Source organism: Armigeres subalbatus, chromosome 2, assembly GCF_024139115.2.
Source record: "Armigeres subalbatus isolate Guangzhou_Male chromosome 2, GZ_Asu_2, whole genome shotgun sequence".
Lineage (NCBI taxonomy): Eukaryota > Metazoa > Arthropoda > Insecta > Diptera > Culicidae > Armigeres > Armigeres subalbatus.
Window position 1 is genome coordinate 13,438,865 of NC_085140.1, and position 13,592 is coordinate 13,452,456.

A 13,592-nucleotide genomic window follows, 5' to 3' on the forward strand; every position below is an offset into this window, starting at 1 on the left:
TTACACATGTAGAAGCAAGGATGTTCTCCAAGTATTAGGTTTCCTTCATCCACGTAAGTGCATTACTACAACACTAGTCGTACTGCATGTCTCTGTCATCAATAGCAGACAAGAATTTTATTAATGTGATAGATCCTGTAACACAAAAGTCAGTTCAAAACATTTCGCATGATAAGCGGAGCAAACCCGCCCTACAACAGCTTAATGAAGGTGGCATCCATACACTTGGAGCAAACGTAATCGTTGGGGTCACTGATTTCGGCGCATATCAAGTGCAGCGTTTCGCCTCCACAGGCTTTGCAGCCAACCATCTGACCGGTGTTTAGTTGGTTGTCCAAAATTTTGCAGTTTTCTGCCGAACACTTGCATCCGTGCAGATCTTTGAAATAGGTTTTGTCCAACTCCCAGCTGGCATCTCTCATGGGAACGAAAATTCCGTGCGTTTTGACATGGTTCGGGAAGGTTTGCTTATCGTGACAAATCGGACACTTGAAATAATATCCAGCTTCGTAGGCATACTTCTGAAGACATTCACGGTGGAACCAGTTCACTTCCATTTGCTGATCTATCGTCGAATTTTCCGGCTCACAAAACGTGGGAACACAAGATACGGGATTGAAGGGTGGCAGTTTGTCCCAACAGATTGAGCATTCTGTTTCGGCTTCGGGTTGCAAGCTACTGTCAATGGGCAAGTGTTCGTGGCAGTACGAGGTATAATCACCAGTAAACTGCGTTAGGCAGCCCTTTCGGTAACCGCAAATGTAGTGGAAGTAACGCTTACAGTCTGCAGCATTGCATTCGATCGGAGCCGACAGTTGTTCACAGCAGTAGCAAACATTGTTGCGATACTTTTGAAAAGATTGTTTCACATCGTTGATTAGAAATCCAAATATTCCCGATGCGTCGATTCCTCTCTGGACGATGTGTGTGCCGGAAAGGAGGCATAAATAGTGGCAACGGAAAGTTTCCTTGTTATGCAGCTTCTCAATGCAGGGTCCAAACTGGATTGTGTTATTCTCTATAGCCAGACGACAAACGTCGCAAGAAACATTTTCTGCTGAAGTCACTAGCTTCAAGCGAGCGGTTTGTTTCAAGACCGGTACCGAAGGGCTTGATAGGCTCTCTACTGATGAAATAGCTTCTAAATCTGAAAGTATTGAAAAGAAATCTTAACTTGATATTTCAACAGGATTAACACTAAATATACCTTCAGACATAACGATCTCCACAGGCTTCGGTTTGATCTGAATGGTGTAGTATTCACGGATTTTGTCGCTGCGAGTGGCAATCAAATTAGATATTTCAGAAAGGCCCGAAAAGCGCCTGTTCTGTAAGAGATGAACGGCGGGGAATTGTTCCTGTAGTTTGAGCAGCTTCTCGTACATGGGAAGATTGTTATACTGGTCGCAGTCTATCTCCAGCCGAGTATCGGTGGTGATAAGTATTCGATATATTAGGGCATACCGTCGGAAGAAAGGATTCGAGTACTCGAACCCCTTGATCAGCTGGAGGAAATCTTTATTGATCAAGCTCTTCGAAACGGAAATCATTGAATCTGGCGGAACACATCCCGCGCAGAGGACATATTCAATCTAAAAATAAAGAAAAATAAATAGAGGAATTTAGGTTTAATTTGAAGCAGGTAAAACTAGATTTTTAACTGTTCAGAGAATAAGTTAGTTATTACTTTTTATGAACAGATTGGTTGTTTTTGCACAGAACAACATTATGCCAAACACATACACCTGTGTTCAGAATAATAGCAGCGGAAGCCGTTTTTCATACAAAATGGTCAACTTTGACAAGCTATAACTATGTACCCCGATGACCGATTGAGTTGAAATTTTGGCAGTGAACTACAAATATGTTGAAATTTACACATACTAAGTATCATTTTTTTCGAATGACGCGTTCAAAAATTACGCACTAGGTCAAATTGTTCAAAAAAAAATAGCAGTTTTGCCTTTCTCGTATACTAAGTATACGTAAAGGCTATATGATCGCTCCAAAAACAAACTTTTTATAGAAGGCCCGGAGACCCATAGTGTTATATACCGATCGACTCAGCTCGACGAATTGAGGTGATGTCTGTGTGTATGTGTGTGTGTGTGTGTGTGTGTGTGTGTGTGTGTGTGTGTGTGTGTGTGTGTGTGTGTGTGTGTGTGTGTCTGTGCGCACCAACCCAAAAAAATGTCACTCATTTTTTAGGTACTTATCCTTAACCGATTTACTCGCAACAAGTTGCATTCGACGCAGGATACTCTACCATTGTTTCCTATTGAAAATTGGTCAGATCGGACTATGGGATCGGAAGTTATGGCCAAAATACCCCTCTTTTATAGAAAAATTGATTAAAAAATGTCACTCATTTTTCAGGCATTTATCCTTAACCGATTTGCTCGCAACAAGTTGTATTCGACGCAGAATCCTGTCCCATTGTTTCCTATTGAAAATTGGCCAGATCGGACTATGGGATCGGAAGTTAAGGCCAAAATACTTTTTGCCTTTCTCGTATACTAAGTATACGTAAAGGCTATATGATCGCTCCAAAAACAAACTTTTTATAGAAGGCCCGGAGACCCATAGTGTTATATACCGATCGACTCAGCTCGACGAATTGAGGTGATGTCTGTGTGTATGTGTGTGTGTGTGTGTGTCTGTCTGTGCGCAACAACCACAAAAAAAATGTCACTCATTTTTAAGGTACTTATCCTTAACCGATTTACTTGCAACAAGTTGCATTCGACGCAGAATACTCTCCCATTGTTTCCTATTGAAAATTGGCCAGATCGGACTATGGGCTCAAGAGTAATGGCCAAAATACTATTTTTATAATGCAAGAGAAAGGCACCATCACCGCTAGGTGGATTTATCAGGGTTTTGCCAGGGTTGGCCAATGTAAATGTTCCACAGTTTGTATTTAACATAATGTCTCGCAGCACCTTAATCGATATTGATAACATTCCATTCAATTGTTTTCCTGATATTTCCAAAACAAAAACGGCTTCCACTGCTATTATTCTGAACACAGGTGTATATAGTGTTGTCGATGTGTGGAAGAAAATGGAGATGAGTATGTATGCCCACTACAAGTAGATTATTCATTTTATTCATAGTTTGTGAATAGAATTAATGGAAGTATACTTCCACATAGATTCGTCTTAATTAACGGTGATGAAAAAGCGCGTGATATTTTTTTTAAAAGTTGAAACGATTACTCGGTTGTTAGCTATTTTAAGTAGTAGTACTACAGAGTAATAGCAAGATAGTGAACAGTACAGAATGTCGAATCATTACCGTAGTTCGCCCCGGGGGCTACTTTGGATTTTTGATTTTATAAAAAAACCCAACTTAATTCACCGAGTAGTGATACTGCCTTTCTCGTATTTAGTCAAGACCTTACATGGTGCTTGTATGGCTCGATTCGATGTACCATTTTCTTTATAACTTTTCAACGCAACTGTCGATCCTTATCAAATTCAATAGTGATCAACTAGGTTTTGCCCTCTTTTGAATATAACTTGTCGCGAGAAAATCGGTTAAGTATTACTATATGAAAAGTTGTCTAATGTTTTTCTTAGCTTTTGTGCACACACATAGATACACACGGACAGACAGACATGTGCTCAGTTCAAATGACACAAACACCAAATTTACAACAGTGGTTTAATCCCCGGAAATAGGCAATTACCTTTGATTGAACTGAACTTGAGTTGCGTGCTCTTGCCTACGCAATGCGGTCGGGTCTGAGCTTGACGACCGACTGGCAAATAGCTTACACAACCTCACTTGATCAGTACCGTTGCTGATGAAGAATGTGTATAGCCGCCAGACATTCTAAATACTCACGCTCCTCTAATGTGGACGTGTACAATACACATGTGGAAGTATTGGCTTGATAAATGGATTGCGAGTGATTTGACTATGCGTCCAATTTGGAAATCTCGAGCTCGTTCAGTAGCCGCTAGGTTGCGAAGGCCGACGGAGGTCCTTCGTAGCTTAGTTGGTTAAAGCACCAGTCTAGCGTACTGTAGGGTCATGGGTTCGAGTCCCATCGAAGGGAAAGTGGTTACCTCCAATACATTTTCCAAATCAATATCTTCCACATAACGTACATATTCACATATGAGTTTTCATAACATTGTAAATTAACGTCCAAGTCGGGTGGTTTAATCCCCGGAAATAGGCAATTACCTTTGATTGAACTGAACAGAAAGTTATCATCAACTATCAACAAGACACCCAAGTGGTGATAATGGCTATTTGATAGTAATTTACATCATAGTTCTTGTTTTAAAATGTCCAAAGTAGCCCCGCACGACGATACAAAAGTTTCAAACTGCCAAACTAGTAGGCGTAAGAATAATTATTGTCATTAATATTTAGAAAATAAATCATTCGCATTTGTTCGTTCATTCTAACCAGACGTATTTCTATCCACTGAGAGTTTACTCCTCACAAGAGCTTACGGGTCCCAGTTTTAGTAGTTAGTAATGGCGAATTCGAATCCCGGAATCGAACGGCTGGTCGGCAGAGAAAATTGGACCACTTGGAAATGTGCCGTCCAAACTTATCTTGAAGTAGAAGACCTTTGGGAAGCCGTCGACCAAGAAGAATGCTGGATGATGGATCGTTTGCGGCGGTGGACCCCGTGAAAGACAAGAAAGCGAAAGGGAAGATTATCCTGTTTCTGGAACCAGCAAACTATTACCACGTTCGGGACGCGAAGACAGCTCTGGAGGCTTGAACGAAGCTTAACGCGGCGTTTGAAGAGACTGGGTTGACGCGAGAAGTTGGATTGCTTTACAAGCTGATTCGGACCGACCTGGAGTCCTGCGGAACTATGGAGGCCTACGCAAACAGGATGATTTCCACGTGCCATCAGCTGAACGAAATTGGGTTTCCGATTCTAGAACGTTTCGTCGGGGTTCTCCTGCTGGCTGGACTACCGGAGCGGTATCAGCCAATGGTCATGGCGCTGAAGAATTCCGGAACGGCCATAACGGGGGATTCCATCAAGACGATTTTGCTGCAGGAAGAACTGTTGCCATGTGAAAAAACTTCGTTCGTTGCTAGGGGTAAGTTTCAAACAAAACCACAAGCTCACCATGGCAACGAGAAAAACAGAAAAAAATCGGCGCCGCCCAGAGGGCCGCAGTGCAGGAAGTGCAAAAAATTTGGCCACATCGCGAAGTTCTGTCCGGAGAATCCAGGAAGTAAAAAGGCTGACGCCTTCTGCACGGTGCTGTCGACAATACAGGGCCAGGATGCGGACCAGTGGTACCTGGACTCGGGTGCAACTAAGCACATGATGAGGGATCTGCAGCTGCTAGATGACGTGCGCAACGCCAGCGGGGTATTTTTTGCCAACATGGAGACGATGAAGATTGAAGCTCGTGGTACAGCCACTATTTATCCGGTGTGCCGCGAGGATCAAGATGGAATTCCTGTTCACGACGTGCAGTTCATCCCGGATCTGTCGACAAACCTTTTGTCGGTGGTACAGATTGTGAAGAAAGGCTTCAAGATTATATTCCAATCGACGGGCTGCGAAATCTTCAACTCCGAAGGTAAGCTGATGGCAACCGGAATCATCGAGAACGAGTTGTTCAAGCTAGCACAGGTAAGAAAACCCGGCCAAGCAATGTTGAGCTCCGCATGTGCATCTATCGATACCTGGCACAAGCGGATGGGACACCTCAACTACAATAGCGTGAAGAAACTGGCCGATGGAATAGCGTGCGGAATCCAAATTTCAAACAAAAAGCACAGCGACTGCGTGGTGTGTCCGATGGGGAAACATACCCGGCATTCAGCAAAAGCGGTTCAAGAGCTGAAGAATTGCTGGAAGTGATTCACTCAGACGTAGCGGGACCAATGGAGGTATAGTCACCATCTGGAAGCCGTTATTACGTGACGTTCATTGACGATCGTTCACGTAGGATGTTCGTATACTTCCTGAAGACCAAATCTGAAGAAGAGGTCCTCGGCCGATTCAAGGAATTCCAGGCGCAGGCAGAGCGCCAGTGCGGACGAAAGATCAAGATCCTGAGGACAGATAATGGTAAGGAGTATATCAATAATGGATTTCAAAATTTCTTGAAGCAGATGGGAATACGGCACCAAACAACCAACGACTACACGCCCGAGCAAAATGGCGTGCAAATAGGACGACTACCGAGCGTGCGCGGTGCATGCTATTTGAAGCAAACCTTCCGAAATCTTTCTGGGCTGAGGCAACGGCAGCGGCGGTTTACATAATGAACCGATCTCCCACTCGCGGTCACGGATTGACTCCTGAAGAGGTCTGGAGCGGTAAAAAACCGGACATTTCCCACGTCAGGGTGTTTGGAACGAAGGCCATGGTGCAAGTACCCAAGCAGAAACGACGGAAGTGGGATCCAAAATCGAGACCGTGTGTATTGACCGGATTTGAGGAGGAAACGAAAGGCTACCGCTTGTACGATCCCAGTACGAAGTGCTTCCTGAAAAGTAGAGAGGTGAGTTGAATCAGTACGACGTCAACACCGCATTCCTGAATGGCGATCTTGAGGAGGAGATATATATGCGCAACCATGTGGATTCGTGCAAAGAGGAAGCGAAGGCAAAGTCTGCCGACTTAATCGAAGCTTGTACGGGCTGAAGCAAGCGGCAAGAGCGTGGAACCAGAAGCTACATGAGGAACTGATTCGACAGCAATTCGAACGCTGTGTATCCGATCCTTGCCTGTACCGGAAGAAGTTGAAGGGGCAATGGTGCTACGTACTAGTGTACGTCGACGATCTTGTAGTGGTGAGCGATGATCCGTCAATGATTGAAGCGCTCGTGAAGAAGCTGAAGCGGTCTTTCGGAATCAGCGAACTGGGTGATATTCGTCATTACCTAGGGATGGAAGTAGAGAAAGATAAGCACGGGGATTACTTTCTGACCCAACAGAAGTACATTCGAGAGCTAGTCGAATCAAGCGGATTGACGGACGCTAAAGCATCCAAAACACCGTTGGACCCTGGATACATCAAGAGCGAGAGCAACGGGACGCCGCTGAACACCAACACCGAGTACCAGAAGCTTATCGGGAAAGTGTTGTACATAGCTGTGAACACCCGACTTGACATTGCGACTGCGGTATCCATTTTGAGCAGGAAGACGAATCGGCCCACCCAAGATGACTGGACCGAGCTGAAACGTGTTGTACGGTACCTCAAGGGTACAGCCGACTATCGACTACGACTAAGCAGGAAAGGTGAGACCGGTACCATCATCGGCTATTCTGACGCCGACTGGGCGGAAAATCGAGACGACCGAAAATCCCATAGCGGTTTTACGTTCAAGGTCAACGGAGGAACGGTAAGCTGGGCTTGCCGTAAGCAAACATGTGTAGCACTATCAACAGCAGAAGCCGAATTCATCGCACTTGCTGAGGCGGCACAGGAAGCACTTTGGTTAAAGCTACTACTGCAAGAACTGAACGACGAGCAGCATGTAGTCATCCACGAGGACAACCAAAGTTGCCTGAAGATCATGGAGAGGGAGAAGCTATCAAGGAAAATGAAACATATCGCAACGAAAATTCATTTTACGAAAGATCTGGTTAAGAAGCAAGAAATGAAGTGCGTGTTCTGCCCATCCGAAGACATGGTGGCGGATCTACTAACGAAGCCGTTGGGGAGCACAAGACTGGAGAAGTTAGTCAAGTTGATTGGACTGACTGTTGCCGTTTAGGAGGAGTGTTGTAGAGAAAACGGAAACGGTCATAGTAGGCGTAAGAATAATTATTGTCATTAATATTTAGAAAATAAATCATTCGCATTTGATCGTTCATTCTAACCAGACGTATTTCTATCCACTGAGAGTTTACTCCTCACAAGAATAACTGGGTACTAGCAGCGATCTAATCAATCTTATTCAGTTTAGGTATTCAACGTGATTCGTCGAATTTCAATCTTGCCCAGAAGCAAAAGCAGCAGTTCGACTCCGGCGAAAGTGTCTGAACATTTTAAAAAAAAAAAAAAAAAAATTTTTCCAAAAATTTTGTCTCTGGGGGGGGGTTTGTACCCAAAACCACCCCCGTGGCTACGCCACTGGTCCAACCCCATACTGCTTACCGTTTTTTAATTAAATTGCTTTTAGAATTTTTGAGAAGAGTTTTAACTTAAGAGTTAACTTCTCCGTATGGTTTCCCGTGGAGATTCGTGCAACATCAAAGCGCCAATTGCGTGTGAATGTTTAGTTTATTTTGTAATTAAGGCATTCGCATTTAGATTATGTTTAAGAATTATGAATTATTTTCAATAATAATTTATTGAAATCGGAGGTTCTGAGGCTATCGAATTCATCATGATAGCGCAAATGAGGATTTGAAACAATTTGATCAAATATTTTTTTTTGTTAAATATTTTGGCTGTGCGTGTTTGTTTGTGTGCACATGTTTCGAAATGGACAAATTGATATGAAATTTGTGTCTTGGAGGGGACTCGCACCCTTAACCTCCTACTCTCTAGATAGGCGTGATAACCCCTACACAACAAGACCACTTGAAGGTCACGTTTGCGGAAAAGCCATCAGAATCCGAGTACCAACCTCCACCGTGGTTAGCTCTTTTTTGCAAATTGAATATTTTTCGGATGCTTGATTTGTCCAATCTTCTTATGGGAGCTCGTTCGAATGTAGTAGTGAAAGCTTTTTCGCCATACACAAATGGCATGCACACAAAATATGGATTTCCATACCTTAGTATTTATTTTCATTGCGTCATCACTATCTCTCATCCAACGTGGTAACCGCTCGTGGTAACCAAAACAGTGTAAAACCGCCCTTTATCAATTAAGCAAAAAGTATATGGAACAGATCAACAATCACTTCAAACTTTACAAATCTCGCTTAACTTTTCAAAAGGTCCTAAGTAACATTTTTTTCATGATTTAATTTGAGTATTGCAATCAACAGATTGACATGAAATACGTTGATTGCATTATTCAAATTAAATCATGAAAAAAATGTTACTTAGGACCTTTTGAAAAGTTAAGCGAGAAATCACCGCATGCAAACGAAAACACTACCCGCACTCTTGTCCGCAGTCAAAAAGTGTGATTTTATCACCAATAAATTAAACATCGCGATAACTTATTGCGCAGATTCCGCCTTATTAGACCCCTGCGCGAAAATTATTTGCGTGAATATTTTTCCCGTGTCACACACACAAATGAATTGACACTGTTTATTGTTTATTTGAGTAAACAAAAGCATGTGTGTTCCATAAATAACAACAACAAAAAACAATTACGAGGATAGTTTGAATGTATCGGTGTGCACGCTAAAAATTAGAAGTAAAACGAAGTTGCGCCAGAGTCTAAAAATTGATGCAACGGGCAATAACACTTGGGAATATTTTCCAACTTCCATTCAGCACCAGATTACACTCCAAATTTTTCTGTGATTGCATGGAAGAATGAATGGTAAGAAGAAATTTCAAACATTCCCCTCCCTGTTTATAATGATCTCCTATTCAAAACAATAAGGTTTTCATGACTTTCTAACGCATTAAAAAATGTTTTAAAAATAGGCCAGGAGCAAAACGCCCGAATGGTGGTGTAAAATGACCCAATTGGGTTGTTTAGGGGTATATATGTTTTTACATATTCTGAATCTGCATAAAAAACTAAGCCTAACCCCAATTTTTCAGAATTTTTGGAGCCCCGGAACTATTTTTAATTTCCATTTTAAATTTATATGGGACTAAAAATTTGTTCTTATGCTGCATGGGCCAAATGTCATTCTATGAATGTTAGTGTCATTCTATCGATTAAAATGGCTTATTGTTTGCTGTATAAAAATGTAAATAAAAGGTTTACAAACAAAATAAAAATATGTCGGAGATCAGAAAAGCATGCTCTTTATATTAAACTGCAAAAAACTCAATACTTTTCTGAGCTAAACAACCCAATTGCATGTAAAATAATGGTAAACGCATGGTTGCAAAAATGAACTTTTTATAGGAGGCCCGGAGACCCATAGGGTTAATCCGTGTATAGTAGAAAATCGAAAATTTGTTTTAAATAAAATGAAATATCTGCAGTTATCAGACGTCGCAACTCATTTCTGATTAGTGCGCATGATAGTACATCCATGCGTGCATTATGCGCACTACTAATGAAATATTCCGTGTATAGTAGAAAATCGAAAATTTGTTTTCAATAAAATGAAATATCTGCAGTTATCAGACGTCGCAACTCATTTCTGATTAGTGCGCATGATAGTACATCCATGCGTGCATGATGCGCACTACTAATGAAATATTTCAAATTGTCGCGACTCGCGTCGCAGCGCGAGTGCTCAATCGCGCGGTCCGGTTTGGTGCCGGCCCGACAATATTTCAAATTGTCGCGACTCGCGTCGCAGCGCGAGTGCTCAATCGCGCGGTCCGGTTTGGTGGCGGCCCGACAATATATACCAATCGACTCTGTTCGACGAATTGTGGTGATGTCTGTGTGTATGTGTGTGTGTCTGTGCGCACCCACGTACCAAAATGTAGCAAAAGTGTCACTCATTTTTTAAGCACCTATCATTATCCGATTTGCTCGCAACATTTGCATTCGACGCAGAATTCTGTCCCATTGTTTCCTATTGAAAATTGGCCAGATCGGACTATGGTATCGGAAGTTATGGCCAAAATACTTTTTTTACGGAATAATCGCGTATAAAAGTGTCACTAATTTTTCGGGCACTTATCCTTAACCGATTTTCTCGCAACATGTTGCATTCGACGCAGACTTCTATCCCATTGTTTCCTATTGAAAATTGGGCACGGAAGTTATGAACAACATACATTTTTTTTATTTTCCACCGCTAGGTGGATTAATTAGGGTTTTTTCTTAATTGATTGAACTAGGTATAATCCTACGGGTGAGGTGGAAGAATCGCAAATCGTTAAATTTGAGTGAATATGAAGGGATTTTGCTCATTTTTTTTCCAATGAAGCTCAATAATGGATATGTTAATAATTATAAATTGTAACGGTAATATTTGTTCATAAATGAGGACAGGAATGTTTTTGTTGCTACTAGAGACGGAGAATACCTCTGGATCTCCTCCAGGAAAGCAAGTTAAGTTAGAAAAAATATTTTAAGCTCTTTTTAGTGGAATGTATTCAACCGTCTAAGACGAGTTTAGTACTCTCCATTTAATTCCACCAATTATTTTGATATCTTTGCAGATACGTATTTCGACCACAATGAATTATTGGCAGTAGCTGATTTGCTACTCGCCGCTTCCACTTCCAGGCGCTATAGTATATGCACAAAATAGCCAGCAAGAGTTAACCGCCAGAAATTTGTATGGCGAAAGACATCTAACGCTGGTTTTCTCAAAATTAGGAACTTTTCATGAAAAACTATTTGGTACCGGTTATGTAGGAAGGTGTCCGCTACTACGCCTACCAAATATTTTTTCGATGAAGGTGCTTAATTTTGAGAAATCGAACCTTAGATGCCTTTCGCCATACTGATTTCAGAAAGTTAACTCCTAGTGTGCCGCTGTAATTACGCCCAAAGCAGGCGATTCATTGGTGAAATAAATGGAGTGTACTAAACTCGTCTTAGACGATTGAAGTTGAGTTAGTTGGGTAGGGTAGATAAACTAAAGCATAGATCAATGATTTACCAAGGAAAGTGATATTGTCCATGCCACATTTTTAAATAGGATAGAGCCTAGGATTGAGCGCAAAACCTCCTTTGGTTAAACTAAATGTTCATACTGATATTTTAAGCTCTTTCACTATTCTATTTAATTCCACCAAATTGTAAACCTTACATACGTAATCTGGCCTCAACTGTAAGGCCGTCTTCGGTGTCTTGAATTTGACTCGACACTGAAGACAGACAGGTACAATATGTAAATTCCTTGATAGGGATGTGGGATGCGCTACTCAGTTTGATAAATACTGTTCAAATTGCTTCAAATGCTTTGAATAACCAGTTATTAAATTGTCTATATACCTAATACTTACGGCCATTTCTACTGAGGCCCCATCAGGTGGTAGATAGATCAAGAATGGCGAGTAACGCATACAGCGTCGACATGACAGGAATAAAATACGATCCAATCCGGAATACCGATGATCCTGGTCCACTAGCAAGTCTTCGGCGTATTCCATGTTTCACTCTCAACCACTGTCGTCAAAGTTAAACAAAACAAAGCGCAGATCCTTTTCAAGTTTTTGTTTTGTTCCAAACGTTTTGAAACTGAAGCCCGCCCCTTTGCGCCTACTTAGCCCTTTTTTTTCAAATTTAAGTTCTGTCTCATTTGGAGAATTAAACTTAAAAGTGACAGTTCGAAAATTAAAAAATCACCCCGTTATAAGAATGGCTGGTGCTACCCAGCAATTCCAATAGGACATCGATGGAAAATGATTCGATATCTGTCAAAAGTAATCTTGCTCTGCGAGCAGGGTTATTTGGTAATGAATCGCCGGCTTTGAGCATGCTTACAGCGGCACACTAGGAGTTAACTTTCTGAAATCAGTATGGCGAAAGGCATCTAAGGTTCGATTTCTCAAAATAAGGTACCAGTCAAAACGATTAATGCAAGAGATGGCGTTTTTTCAATGGTAGTAAAATCTAAATTTCATCACTATTAGACTACTAATCAGTGAAAACTAAGTGCAGGAGACAATCTTTTCACCTCATACTTCATTCCTTATTACTACTTTCTTCAAAAACACCACCATTTTCCATAAATTTGCAAAATACTTGATTTTCCCATACATTTTATCGATTTCCAACTACCATTCTTCCATGAGCTCATGGTGAAAAATGTGAAAATCTCAGAACATAGAGTAGCAGGCTTAACAACACAGATAGAAACGCCGGTATCGCCACTCAGTGACGAGTACCGTAAACATGGTGCACGGAAGGTTGTTGTCTACACTTTTTACGGCTGCTGCACCCTGGAAGTAAATGTCATCGAAGTAAACAGTCGGTCCCCCATTAAACAGCTTGATCGAAAAAATATTTGGTAGGCGTAGTAGCGGACACCAGTAGCACTTTAATCGAAAGAATATTTGGTAGGCGTAGTAGCGGACACCATCCTTCATAACCGGTACCAAATATTTTTTCGTGAAAAGTTCCTACTTTTGAGAAATCCCGCTTTAGATGCCTTTCGCCATACAAATTCCTGGCGGTTAACTCATGCTGGCTATTTTGCGCATATACTATAGCGCCTGGATGTGGCAGCGGCGAGTAGGAAATCAGCCACTGCCAATAATTCATTATTGAGATGTCACTTTTAACAGAGTGTATGTAATTAAGAGTGGCGACACTGTCAGAATTGGAACAAAATTCATCTGTCATTCTCATACAAAATCGCGTTCCAAACGAGCAGGAGCCCTGTCAAATGCGGCACATGTCGCCACTCTTAATGAATTATTGGCAGTGGCTGATTTGCTACTCGCCGCTATCACATCCAGGCGCTATAGTATATGCACAAAATAGCCAGCAAGAGCGAAAGACATCTAACGCTGGTTTTCTCAAAATTAGGAACTTTTCATGACAAACTATTTGGTACCGGATATGAGGGATGATGTCCGCTACTACGCC

General features: G+C 41.7%; 1 protein-coding gene across 1 annotated transcript; it reads right to left on the bottom strand.

Annotated features, from left to right (window-relative positions):
* Positions 1-80: 80 nt before the first annotated feature.
* LOC134217798 (PHD finger protein 7-like) lies at positions 81-12,226 on the bottom strand. The gene is made up of 3 exons (XM_062696614.1): positions 12,005-12,226; positions 1,208-1,592; positions 81-1,147 (listed from the first exon to the last, which is right to left on the bottom strand). Exons 1-3 carry the CDS (start codon positions 12,149-12,151, stop codon positions 192-194), a joined length of 1,488 nt encoding a protein of 495 aa, XP_062552598.1. The 5' UTR covers positions 12,152-12,226; the 3' UTR covers positions 81-191.
* Positions 12,227-13,592: the final 1,366 nt, after the last annotated feature.